The sequence below is a fragment of the Puntigrus tetrazona genome, chromosome 5 (assembly GCF_018831695.1).
Source record: "Puntigrus tetrazona isolate hp1 chromosome 5, ASM1883169v1, whole genome shotgun sequence".
Classification (NCBI taxonomy): domain Eukaryota; kingdom Metazoa; phylum Chordata; class Actinopteri; order Cypriniformes; family Cyprinidae; genus Puntigrus; species Puntigrus tetrazona.
Genome location: NC_056703.1, coordinates 32376600 through 32389498, shown reverse-complemented (window position 1 = coordinate 32389498; position 12899 = coordinate 32376600). Strand labels below are relative to the sequence as shown.

General features: G+C 38.2%; 2 protein-coding genes across 3 annotated transcripts in view; both read right to left on the bottom strand.

Moving 5' to 3' along the window:
- Positions 1 to 2271, bottom strand: part of pxna (paxillin a) — a 27973-nt gene extending 25702 nt beyond the window's left edge. The window contains exon 1 of one of the 2 annotated variants that reach the window (XR_006250949.1): positions 1975 to 2271. The gene's annotated coding sequence lies outside the window, so the exon portion shown is untranslated. The remainder of the gene's footprint in view (positions 1 to 1974) is intronic. The other variant, XR_006250948.1, reaches the window with a different exon arrangement.
- A 4290-nt stretch (positions 2272 to 6561) lies between these two features.
- On the bottom strand, positions 6562 to 11679 carry crybb3 (crystallin, beta B3). Its single transcript, XM_043238686.1, is given in 7 exon segments — positions 6562 to 6767; positions 6770 to 6990; positions 8047 to 8189; positions 8276 to 8408; positions 9673 to 9791; positions 10236 to 10318; positions 11326 to 11679. Coding segments are annotated over 6 exon segments (765 nt in total). The 5' UTR covers positions 10311 to 10318; positions 11326 to 11679; the 3' UTR covers positions 6562 to 6693.
- Positions 11680 to 12899: the final 1220 nt, after the last annotated feature.

Genomic DNA, 12899 nt, shown 5'->3' with positions numbered 1-12899 from the left:
CTATTTTGTGGGTCAAACTGATCATTTCTAAACAAATTAAAGGGGAAAAACCACTTTAAGTCTGAATGCTTGTAACTCAAGAACTATTAAAAACATCTCAATATCCTTTTGGATTGTTTTTTCGGTTGCCATCCTAATTTTAAAGGCCCCATACAGTTCAGTCTCAGAGATACTGGGATCTTAACGTGGCTTCATGGGTAGATTATTAAATACTACACATTAACAAACCCCAATGTTTTTGCCAGGGAAGTTTCTGAAATTTGGAGGAGTTGACCTGAGACTGACCCAAAAGCATAATCAAGTTTCGGCAAAGCCTCGCAATAAAAAAAAGACACCCGAGATAGCGTCCCATTTACGCCAATCCGCATTACAGAGTTAAGATGGCTCCTTTGATCGGCAAGAGAACAGACGGTTTACAACGAGACGGACACTAAAGCGCTGTCAGGATGACACACGTCGCTGCTAAATATAGGTTGGTGCGTTTGAAAGACTGAAGCGTCGCCCAGCATCTCGAGAATAATTCTTTCTGTCTAAAAATCACATGACGGTTAGCTCATGCAAGGCTCTTTAGCTGCAACGCGACACCTAAACCTGCTCCAGTGAAACCCTGAACATGAGACAATAGCTACAGTACGTCCACGTGCGGCCAGAACCGGAAATAAAAAGTCAAAGCAATCCAGTTGAGCGACATCCGGATTAGCAGACATGTTAATCAATGTATCCGACCGGTTTCTTCAGCCTAAACGCAATGAAGGTTTCCTTCAATCTCTCAATTATTTATGTCCTTATTATTATTTATGGAAATCAATGCACCAAGCTTTCATCTATAAAGACATCTTGCTAGCATTCCCCCTAGCCATGAAAGACATTTCAATACACAAACTTCATGCAAGAATGCTCTAACGTACAACAACCTAATCGGATGTGTAGAGTTGAAGCACAGCACTGGAACTGAATTAATTCTACAAGTTCTTAAGCGCATGTAAGGCTTACTCCTAACTAACAAAATTACGCAAATACCCGTCACCAAAGGCACAAGAGGAAACACAAGAAAAACGCAACTAAATTCGTAATAATAAGAGGAATGCACCATATCTAAAGCCATTTTGTTAGTTTTATTTTGCCATTTTAGCCTCCAGTCTTGGTTCATTTCTGCTCCCACATTACTGTCTGAACTCCCAGATGCTTGGAGATGAAGAAAATGAGTTGACTAAACAACATGTCACTCCTCAAAACTACACTCAACGGCCTGGAGGCAGTAATATTGAGATTAGTTAGATTAAGCAGTGCAGCTCTGTTTCTCATCGCCTCGGGCAACAAGTCAACAAGTTACAACATCAAGCCTGAGATTATGGGCTCGACCGTCTTACAATACCCCGCTACTAGTTAACTGCAAACAACAACAACTAGTTTTGAAATAAGCGTCCTTGCAACCCATTCCTGCGCAATAACACGCACGCTATTAAAGCCAACAGAAAGTTTTAGGTGTGTATTCGTGAAGTTTTGAGGTCGGGCGCGAATGACACATCGTTGTTTTGTCGACACGCCGCAGAAGCCGCGCTGCACATCAACCGGACGGGAACTACGCGGAATAATTAGCAACAAAAGTACGCTCCGCTGCACTTCTGCATTTAAGGACTAATATAAAGCCGAAGGCGGTTTTGCGCCAGCGAGGGTCTGATATGAATCGCGCGGCGTTGCAAGCGAAGCGGCTGTAAAGAATGAATAAATACGAGTCCCGCGACGCCGCGGCATCAACGCACGGCACGAAACAGCTGGAATACGTGAATATAAGGCGCGAGGGCAGCTCTAAACGGGGGTCCGTTTTCCAGCGCGTTGCTGCAGTCGCGCTGACGTTGGCGGCGGCTCAGCGCTCCATCCGCTTCCACGGCGTCGACCCAGCGCTCTAGCGTCGCGCCAAACTTCTCCTTTCGCGATTGTCCGACGCCAAACGTCCGAGCGGCTCGTACTCACCCAAGTCTTCCATGTTTCGCTGTGGCTGCGGGTCGGGAACGGGAGCGGGAGCCCGTGATTTACCGCGCGCGGCGATGTTTCGTGTCTCGTGCGCGCTCCGCAACCGCACGCGGAGAAGTTTTTAACTCGAGCGCACGCGCCGCTCGAGCCCGAGGTGAGTCGGGCACGCGCGGCGCTCGCTCGACAAGCCACAGAGCGGGGGATTGGGAAATGCGTCTGAAACTGCGAAAAGATGATAAAAACAATTATTGCACGCTCATAATAGCCAAAATATACAGATAATTGGTGCTAACACTTAAGTTAATATTCATATTTATGCATGAAATACTAAAAATAAATATAATTAATTATAATGTGTGCGGACAGGGATGGTGACCTTTTTTTTTTTTGAAAATATGAAAATGCTGAATAAATAAGCTTTGGTGATTAATGTATGATTTGTTAGGATATGACAATATTTGGCTGAGATGCAACAATTTGAAAATATTGAGAAATATTTCACCCAGTTTTTCAAATTTAGCTCATATCACTAATCACTAATCATTTTATATGTTTACGGTAGGAAATTGATAAAATATCTTCACGGAACGTGATCTTTACTTAATATCCTAATGATTTTTGACATAAAATAAAAAATGTCTATCTCTACAAATATACCTGTGCTACTTATGACTTACTTTGTGCTCCAGGGTCACGTGAAATAAGGATATAATATAATAAATATTACAATAAAATGGTTGATAGTTACATTTAAAATAAAATCTTCAAACGATGCGTGGTAGTGAATGAATACATACAATGTGCAATGATATTATATGAAATATTTCAATAATAGTCCATATAAATACATCAAAGTGTGTAGCTGTCTTTGCTGTCAGACAGCATTAATAGCACACGCATGAAATGTCACGCAATGCCACGTCGGCCTATACATTACACACCGATTAAGTCATGAGAGTCAGCACTGCATAACAACTTCAGCATGTCCTTGGTTCACGCAGAGCGGGATTACAGTAGTGATATACGTACAGCTACGCCGTGGATACCAGACCGAAGGACTCACTCGATCATTTCTAGTGCTTTCTGAGGGGGCAGGCCGCGTGTCCGACGCGGGGAGCTGCTGGCTATCATTAGACGGCGGGATATCCCATGTTTCAACAGCTGCGAACAGGCTGCTGAAAGCTTCAGGCTCTTCGGGAATCTACTGAACACACTCTAAATTCACACGTTCACGTCCACGGTGAAGCGAGCGGCGGTCACAGCGCCGCAGGGGAACCTCGTCGGGAATGTGAGGACATCTGTGTTTACCTGAGCTATTCCTGCCCTCCGAAACAAGCACGCTTCACTACCGAGTTACTACTCGTAACATCCTTTCATGCAGTTAACCGTTCATTTCATCAAGCGTTTGGGAAAAAGAATCCCTACTGTTCAAAAGTTTATAGTAGGATTATTATTATTGAATTTTTATTTTTTTTATTCACCAGGGGTGCATCAAATTAATCAGAAGTGACAGCAAAGACGTCGATAATATATTATTGCGATATAAAAATAATACAAACTTTTTTTTTTAAATGCTGTATGTTTCTATTCACAGTTTCCACCAAAAATACGAAGCAAAAATACACACTCTTTCACCATGACATAGTAAGCCACAGTATTTCTCTTTTTTTTTTCTGAGAGAGAAGTATAAAAGCATAAGAAAGAAAAAAAATACTGTTTATTATTACTATTATTATTATTACTATATAATTACTTTTATTATAATACTATTATAATTGTTGTCTAATCATTTGGGAATTTCTGGATAAAATAAATTATATAAACAGCTAATTAAATAATTTAAAAGATTAAACTATATGTATATAAATTATTTATATTATTTAAAAAAAGTTCAAATTCAAAAGGAAGCTGGTTAAGTTCCTCTTTTTTTGGTCAAAATGTTAGATTTTAAACGTAATTATCTGTTGCACAATAATGTGAGATTCACAGCATCTTGCAACAGTTTTGACATCTACAGCGATTATATCAATCAGAGTTTTTCCCTTACTAAAACCGTGTAGTATTACGGCGAGGCACAGAAAGGCCGACATGTTTAGCAAAAAGGCCTATGCGCTTCTCAACCACACACACACTGCTTTTCAAGGGAGCACAGGCCCGGATGCAAAGCAGAAGAATCTCTCTAATGACATCATATTGTGTGCGTAATGATTTTAAATGCCAGGAAATCTCATCATTTCACAACCGCTGAAGCCAACTGGATGAGCAACAAAACACGTTGAGCAGCTGACCGGCTTCACGAAAGCATCCTCACGATGACCCGGATCGACGCGAACCTCCTCAGGAGGAAGAAAAGAAACACACGACGAACAATGAAAGAACAGGGTTATTAAAAGCCCCTGGGGGAAACTTGTCAAAAACATCGTTTGATGCTGAAATACACACGCTAGAAAGAATGCAATTATTTCAAAAATCCTTTGAATAAACATTAAACATCTGTTTTCCTGTAGGGTTGTGTGAAGCAGCATTTACAAACTGTTTTAAAGAAAAAAAAATTATTGTCTTGATGCATTAAAATATTTGACAGTTCAGATTTTATTCACGCGATAAGATTGAATTAAACATAAGGAATAAGGCCATCAAATATGCTGCAAAAATATATTGTAAAATGAACAAATAAGTATGTTTTACAAGAAAATTGTATTTCACGCTTCCTAGTTAAAATGTTTTCATGTTATGTTTCCTGTTGCTGTTTCTTTAGTGAAGTTTACTTGCAATTTCTGAGTGAAAACTGATTGTTCAGTATATAAAAGTTAGTTAGTTAGTTTTGTAATAATAAAAAAGAATTGAAATTGAAAATAATTAGAAAAGAATCATTAACAGTATAAAATATTAATAATAAATAGCAAACAATAATAATTCAATTAAAAGCAGTCATTAGCAGTTAAAATATATTTCTAAAAAAGGAGTAAACATTGTAATAATGCAATTAAAAATAATTAGCAGTTGGAAATATTAATAAAAAAATAATTTGTAAAAATAGTAGTTCAATTAAAAACATTATTGTGTGTTAAAATAATAAAAAACGTAATAATATCATTATTACAATTAGTAAACAAGCAATTACAATTAATCATACATTTCATCATAAAATGATAATTAAAAAGTATTTCATGTAAAAAATAATGTGATTTAATACAATTACATTACAATGAATTTAATATAATAAATAAATCAAAAGTAATTAGCAGGTAAAGTATTGGATAATAACACTAAACGGAAGCTGCTTTAGTTTACCGCTAATCTGCAGGATGTTAGATTTCATAATTGTCCGTTGCTCAATGATGTGAGATTCACAGTGGCTTGCAAAACAGGCAGTTATGAAATCTGAGTTTAGAGTCAAATCTGTGTTTTCCGAGGCATAGAAAGGCCTAGTCTGGTTTGGTAACCTCATCGGCATGCCGTGGATAGGTGATTGGGACCGGCAGTGGAAGCTTGCCATATTTTTTCATCATCATTCGCGACAGCAATGCCAAACCGTGCCAAGCCCTGCCCTGACCTGGAGTTATTTCATTAGTTGTCATTTTTGGAGGCCGCCACGCTTTGTTCTCCGTTCACATGACTCAGCTGAACTCCTGCCAAGAGCCGACGACTTACAAAGAGACAGGAAAGACATAAAGAGGATGAAAGCGCATATGCACCGTGGTTGGCCTATTTAGAAAAACTGTGAGGAGCAATGATGGATTTATGGAAATATGTAATAAGCCATGAGCAGATAAGGACGGAGATTATTGGAGGGGAGGGAAAAGTATACAGGGCTGGTGTTATGGGGTTATAAGTTATATGTTACGAAAAAAATAGTTTTAATTTAATTTCCACTTTTAAGCAGGCATAGTTTAAAAATAAACGCGCTTGTAAGTACGCACCAATCGTGCATGAGATGGATGGCACGCTTTTAGTCTGGTTTTGACCTGTGCTTGTCGGTATCCAAGTAACTGAGATGGACAATCAAGTCAAAGTAGGCAGGGTAAGATGAAAGCAGCAAAATATTCAATGTTTGACGAGCGCTTGATGCTAGAAACGCAGTGACGCAAACTAGCCGAGCATGTTTTTTTTCTTAAATGTGGCCATTTTGTATTGATAGCTGGTGATGTGCGTAGTTCCCAATCTGCTTGTGATGAGAGAAGAAGCTCAGTGTGAATGCATGCGAGCGAGTAATGAAATATTATTTGCAAATAGCTCCGAATGATGCATTAAAGAATGCGTTAAAGACGTCACGAATGACTTCTATTCCAAATAAATGCTGCTCTTTGTACGTATCAATAAAAGTTATCTCAGTGTCCACATTAATCATGATGTTTCTTAAACAGCAAATACTGCATATTAGAATGATTTCTGAAGGATCGTGTGACAATGAAGACTGGAGCAATGATGATGAATATTCAGCTTTGATTGGAAAGTAGTTATTTTGAATTGTATTTAACCTGATCACTGAATCTGATTCTGTCTCAGACGAGTGCATCATTCCCATCTTATCAGTCTAGCGCAAAAACTCGAATCAGACACGAGGCAAAGGTCAGAGATCAAAGCATGGGGCCGAGGCCTTTATTTCCAATGATAGACACACAAGAGGCAAGGCAGTCATTTTTGCTTTCGAGCTTTCTTCGTGGTCCTCCGAGCAGGCGCAGGGCAGAGGTCAGCGGCGGGGCTGGCCGGTCTCCTTCAGCTGCTGGCAGCCGTGCCGGATGGGGCAGCGGGAGCCGGGGCCGGGGCCGGGGCCGGAGCGGGGGCCGGGGCGGGTTGGGAGCGGGATTGGGGTTTGGGTTGGGGTTGGGTTTGGGAGCTGGGTCGGGGACGGGGACGGTGAAGCAGCCCCGTTTGTGCCACTGCATGTCACGCACGCGCCGGACGGACTGCAGCTGTGGTTCTGTGGCTCCCCAGTCGTTCCAGTGTTTGTATTCTCCATGTTCAAACACGAACTGACGCCCGCGATAGCCTGGGTACATGTAGCCCACCCACCTGAGGTCGGAGACAATGTCAGACAACATGAAGTTCTTTCTTTACTTCAAAATAAAAGTTTGCATTTTCTTAAAAGACCCGATGCTCTTAAAAGAACCACTTTTGTTTCTGAATGTTTGAAGAACCTTTAAAGAATGTTTTGTGCTATTTTCTATCAAGTTTAAAGGTTCTTCATGGATGCGTCAGTGTAAATAAAGAACCATTTTTTGGGCTTCCCGAAGAACATTTCAGCCAAACGATTTTTTCTTTATTAGTTTTTCGTAACCAAAAGAAACTTTTGTTCATTATAAAGAACCTTTTGAAAGATTCCATGGAGGTTAAAGGTTCATCGTGGAACCAATAAAATAACCTTTTGAATAAGAAATGGATGTAAGATATCACTACATTAATAAAAATGAAAATGGAAGGCATTATTTGTTTGTAGATTTACTTGTTGTGCTAAAAGTCAACATGAAGTGACATTCAAATCAGAAAAAAAGTTATGATTGGATAAATTAGTCATTTTGGAGAATGGAGACCTTCCTTCATGATTTGTTATTATAGATGTAACCTTTATTAAATGTATACTCACTAATTACTTTTTTGCTAATATTTGGAATGACATTTTAACGCTGTATTTCCTTTTTCCTTATATTCCGTATTCTTATAGAATATATAATATTGCATTAAGCAATTATATATTTTATATTTATTTTAACATTTCAGTTAACAACAAAAAAACAGTATAGCGCTTCACCAAGAACAGCAAAGATTTTCCGAACGAAAACAACAAAATGTAAAGCTTGAACACATAATTATTAATACTCAAAGCAGTTATATTTTTGTGCAATCAAAAAATCAGAGGTGGCATTTGATTGATATAGTCCCATTTTAATTCTAAATGTCACTTTTAGTCACTTAAATTCCACCTTTCTTCAAATCATACTTTTTTCTTCCAAGTAACGTTTACTGATGAACCTTGCATGAGACCAGAGACGAGTAAAACGAATCGAGCTGACTTTAAACACGCGGGACCGTCTGTAATGAGGAAAACGCTGGACTTGACAGGGAACTCACGTTCCGTTGACAGCTTTGGCACTGGCCACGCGGTCCTGGAAGCCGTGAACCCACAAGCTGGGGATGTCATCATCCACGATTTCCATCTTTCTCCCGGCAAAGCTGCAGTTCTCGAACAGATGCAGTTTGTGGTCGGCGCTGTCCTGGTAATGGAGCGTAAACACAAGACTCAGTGGGCCGTGACTGAGAGCAGAGCAGATCTTTAAGCAGGTGTGAAGGTGTCTCTCACCACTCTCAGAGGTCTGATGGACAGGAGGCAGTAGCTGCTCTGGCTGTTGGTCCAGGTGGACCAGCGAGGATATTCTCCCTTCTCCAAAACAAACTGCTCTCCCAGAAAGCCCTTCTGCTCGAAGGCGACCCATCTACGACAAGATCATCAAGATCATCCTTTTGATTAAAGCAGGGAACATTTTTTCTCATCCGAACCCTGCTAAAAACGTGAAGCATATTCATACATGTTAACGCATTTCTTGACACATTGCTAGAAATGTACTAACGTTAACTTTCTAATTAAACTTTATCTGGAGTGCTGCTTAAGTTCACAATGCACGTTTCTTAATATTAAGCATAAAATGTGTTTTAACGCCTCTCTTGATTAGGATTGTGCGATCTTCGAATAATATTGGTCTTTAAATGCAATATATATAAAGTCTAAGTAAAGTATTATTGCGATAGTTCCACTTTAGCGCAAATAAAATCTACTTCATTATATCTTTAGTTGAACTCCAGCACTACTTCTGCACAAATAAAATGCATTCAGCACAAAATGAGTTGTTCCAATTAAGCAGACTTCAAGTATGCCAAAAGTACAATTACAAGGGAGTACATGAATATGTAAATATTTACGTAAAGTTAATATTTCAACAATTATTGGTCACATGACGTGAAGGTTAACCAGTCCTATTGTTCAAAGCTTTTATGTAGTATATTATTATATTAAATTTAGCTGTATTCATTTGTTGTTCTCAACCTATGTTCTTACCTAGTAAATGAAAACTATATATTTTTTTACTTGCCAACTAGCTAAAATTAAAGTTAAAGAAAAGGTTTTTTGGTTTCAGTTAATGTTTATTTAATTTCAAGCACATTTTATTGTTAATTAAGGACGATAACAAATGAAATATTTCAAAATAGCTGTTAAACCTTTTGACGTGAAGGCCACCTGTATGTTATAACATTAACACATCTAACTTACATTCAGAAAGTGGCTGTAATTTATGTTTTATAAACTGTTTAGCTAGATTGATAAATCATAATTTATTTTGTGCATGCAGAGGTATTAAGAACTGTAAATATTATAGAAGGGGAAAATACATTTTTTTGTTTTTTTTTTGCGTTTTTTTAAATTAGGTTTAATATAGTATCAATTATTATATTATATTATATAAACATTTTAAGAAATTTGAGAAGCACTGATGTGCAGTAAGTAGTCCATTAAGTATGTATGCATGCATGCATTTGTTATAATCTTGTGTGCAAAACTAAAAAACTCCTGTCCTTCTCTTTTCTCCTAAATCCAAACTGCACATATTCAAACGTTTGCTTTGAAGAACAGTCTGAACACCCTTCATTCCTCCTTTTGTGGTTGTAGATAACGCGGTTAGGCAGTAGAGAGCATGTACTCACGGGCCAGACTCAACTATGATTGATCCAACTTTTTCCAAGCTCTTCTCAATCAAATCCTTGCATTCCGCCGACAGCTCGACCTTCTTTCCACGGAAGTTCTCGAATTCAAACAGTGAGGCCTGTTAAGGTGATTCAACATGTTTTAAGTCATAAACTGTTGGGATTTCATTGGTGAAAGACGAGCGGCTTCTATATGCACCGTCACGTTCATCTGAATGAAGACCTTCATTCTGCTCTTGTTTTCTGCAACGACGTTAAATCAAGAACTTCATTCAGGATGTCAAGAAATGTGCTCACATTCAGGCCATCCGAGATGCAGATGAGTTTGTTTTGAGTTGGTTGTAAGTACATTTTCAACTATTCCTTGACGTGAAATATTCCTCATCAAATTCAAATGACGTTTACCCTCCACATCTATCTATAACTCTTGCCGTGTGTCAGCTATTGGCTCGTTTCGCCTTTTAATGCAAATTGTAGTTGATACTTAATTCAGTCTTATGAGCTTAAACGTGTTTGCTCTGGGATTTTTGATTGAATAACCGTTTAAATGAGTGCACTTGGACCTTGTAAACCGCTCCTGCTCCTCCTTGGCTCTTCCCAGCGACTTGCTGATCCGGGACTCCCTGCTGATCCGACATCTCTCCTCCTGTTCAACAAAAATCAGAGGTGAGAAAAAAAACAACATTCCATTTCCGTGAGAGCGGCTAAAAAACACGAGAAGAGTGAACAACTTCAGTTAAATGTTAAACCAAAAGAAAACAGAAGATTCGATCTGAAGAGAATGACCACGAAATGCGTTCGGAGGCTCGTAAATGCACGAATATCATTGCATTAGATAACAAAATATCAAAAAAGAATAAAATAAAAGTAGCTGATGTTAACTACTTTTTTTGCGCTTCCCTAACATTAAACAACAGACTTAAGCAGCAATTTATACAACTGAAGTATAAAAATAAACATTGTTTCAGTGACTGAAAAGCATTCAAAGGGAAAAAAAGTTCCCTTATAACGTACAATATTGTAATAAAAAAAATCTTGGTATTATATGAGAAAAACAAAGCAGTGACAAAAAAAAAACATAGCTTATTATGCTCATCATCACGTATATATTGTGTTTTTCAAAAATGTTTTTGGTAGGACGGCCAAAAAACGAAACGAAACGAAACGAAACAAAACAAAACAAAACAAAACAAAACAAAACAAAACAAAACAAAACAAAACAAAACAAAACAAAACAAAACAAAACAAAACAAAACAAAACAAAACAGTGACTGAAAGACATTCAAAGGGAAAACAATTAAACTCGGCTCATTGTGCTCATATCATTAAGATGTATTGTGTTTGTCAAGAAAAAAATCTAAATTAAAATCAAAAAGAGGTTTGTTAAAGGCTTTAAAGTCTAAAAGCAGAGATCTGATCAAGAAAATGAAGAAAAAAAACATACTTTCAACAAAACTTTCTTGTTTTAGCAATTTAGGTTTGGGTCAAGTAGTGTAGTCTTGACTCTAGTGTAGTGCTGTCTCTTTTAAAATTTCAATTCCATTACGTTAGGTCTCCAACGAAACAGACTTCTACGACAATGCTGCGTAGTTTCTTTTCATCTGCCAGCACGAAACGTCAAAAAGTTCAGATGAAGGCCGAACGCATCTTTACCTGTTTCTCCCGTCCTTCACCTTCAGCAGTTCTCACCCCTCCACTCTCTCTCTCAGAGTGTGTGTGCGTGTGTACGAGTGTGTGTGCACGCGAGGAGTGTGTATGGAGGTGAGGGTGCGCCGGGCGAGTGGAGGGGACCCGGGGGGTATTTATGGTTTAATTCCGTCCACAGCAGCAGAAATGGGTTGGGCGTCGATTGCTGTTGATGCAGCAAGTCTGTCGTTCGCATTTGTGTCCGTCAGACTGCCTCTCAATAGGCCGTGAGTTGGCAGGAGTTGCCCGCAGCCACCAGCCTGCTCTGCTGCCAGCGTGGGTACAGCGGGCACCGACAGGGCGCGAGCCAAGAGGATTCAGACGGGATCAGCTGCTGTCATCACAACCCTGCTCGCTCTCTCTCTCTCTCTCTCTCTCTCTGAGCCCAAACCCACACGGCCGATTCGGACCATTCATCCACATTTGACGGACTCTCGAAATTCTCAATGCTCTCCGAAAAAAAAGGCACGCGAGGAAAAATATGCACATCAAAAATAAACAAAAATACGGTTTAATATGTGACACTTTAAAAATTTAACAAATGACCTTTAACAGTAAAGATAAACTTATCTCATGCTATTTGTGACTTTAGGGATAAGGATACACTTTTCTCGTGTTAAAGTTTTTTTTTTTTTGCATCGGCGGATGCTTTTCCGCTCGCTGTAGCTTTAATCAAAGAACAAAATATGGAAAATAAAAGATTCAAAAAGAAATCGACGCCGCTCTTGAAGCTTAAAGCAATTGGCGCATGTTTTAAACAGAATTTAGAGAAAGAAAAAAGAGTTTCGTGTAGCAATGAACATCAATGGATTTTTTCAAAACAAACTTTTAGAAGTACAATATTAAAAAAAACTAAACTGAAATGCAATATAATGCCGTGGTGTGACAGCAAAAATGTAACAAATGACCTCTAACATTAAAGATAAACCTATTTCATGTTATTTGTAACTCTAGGGATAAGGATGCACGCTTTTTTATATACGTTTTTGCAATTTTTTGTCTTTATTTGCCAACTATATGCGCATCCCTCTGTAAGCTACTATATTAAATTTAGTATATTTAAATTCAAGCTGCATTTATAAAAGACTAGGGATGCACAATAAAAACAAGATTATTACATCACAGAAAATAATAAAATAAATAAGCACCGAAGTTGCGGTTGAAATTGACAGATGAATTAAATATGAATCAAATGGCTAGATTCAGGTATGAAAGGCATTTAAAGGCGGCAATGAATTAATGTGCATGTTTAAAATTCATTTTATATTGCATTTACAAAAAGGGACGCACCTTAAGGAAACTAACAAAGAAACGTTGAAATCGTGTTTAAAATCGACATTTGGTATAAATGTAGTTAAATGTAACAATAAATGAATGTATGTTAAGTCCAAAGACTTCTGAAAATTGATTATTCAATAATAAAAATGTAAACATTAAATGTTCAGATGCCACTTAGGATTTTTTTGCTTCTCAATTCTTCAAATGTATAAAATAATAACTTTTTCTTACCTATACCTGTATGTTTGAAGAAATAAAATGCA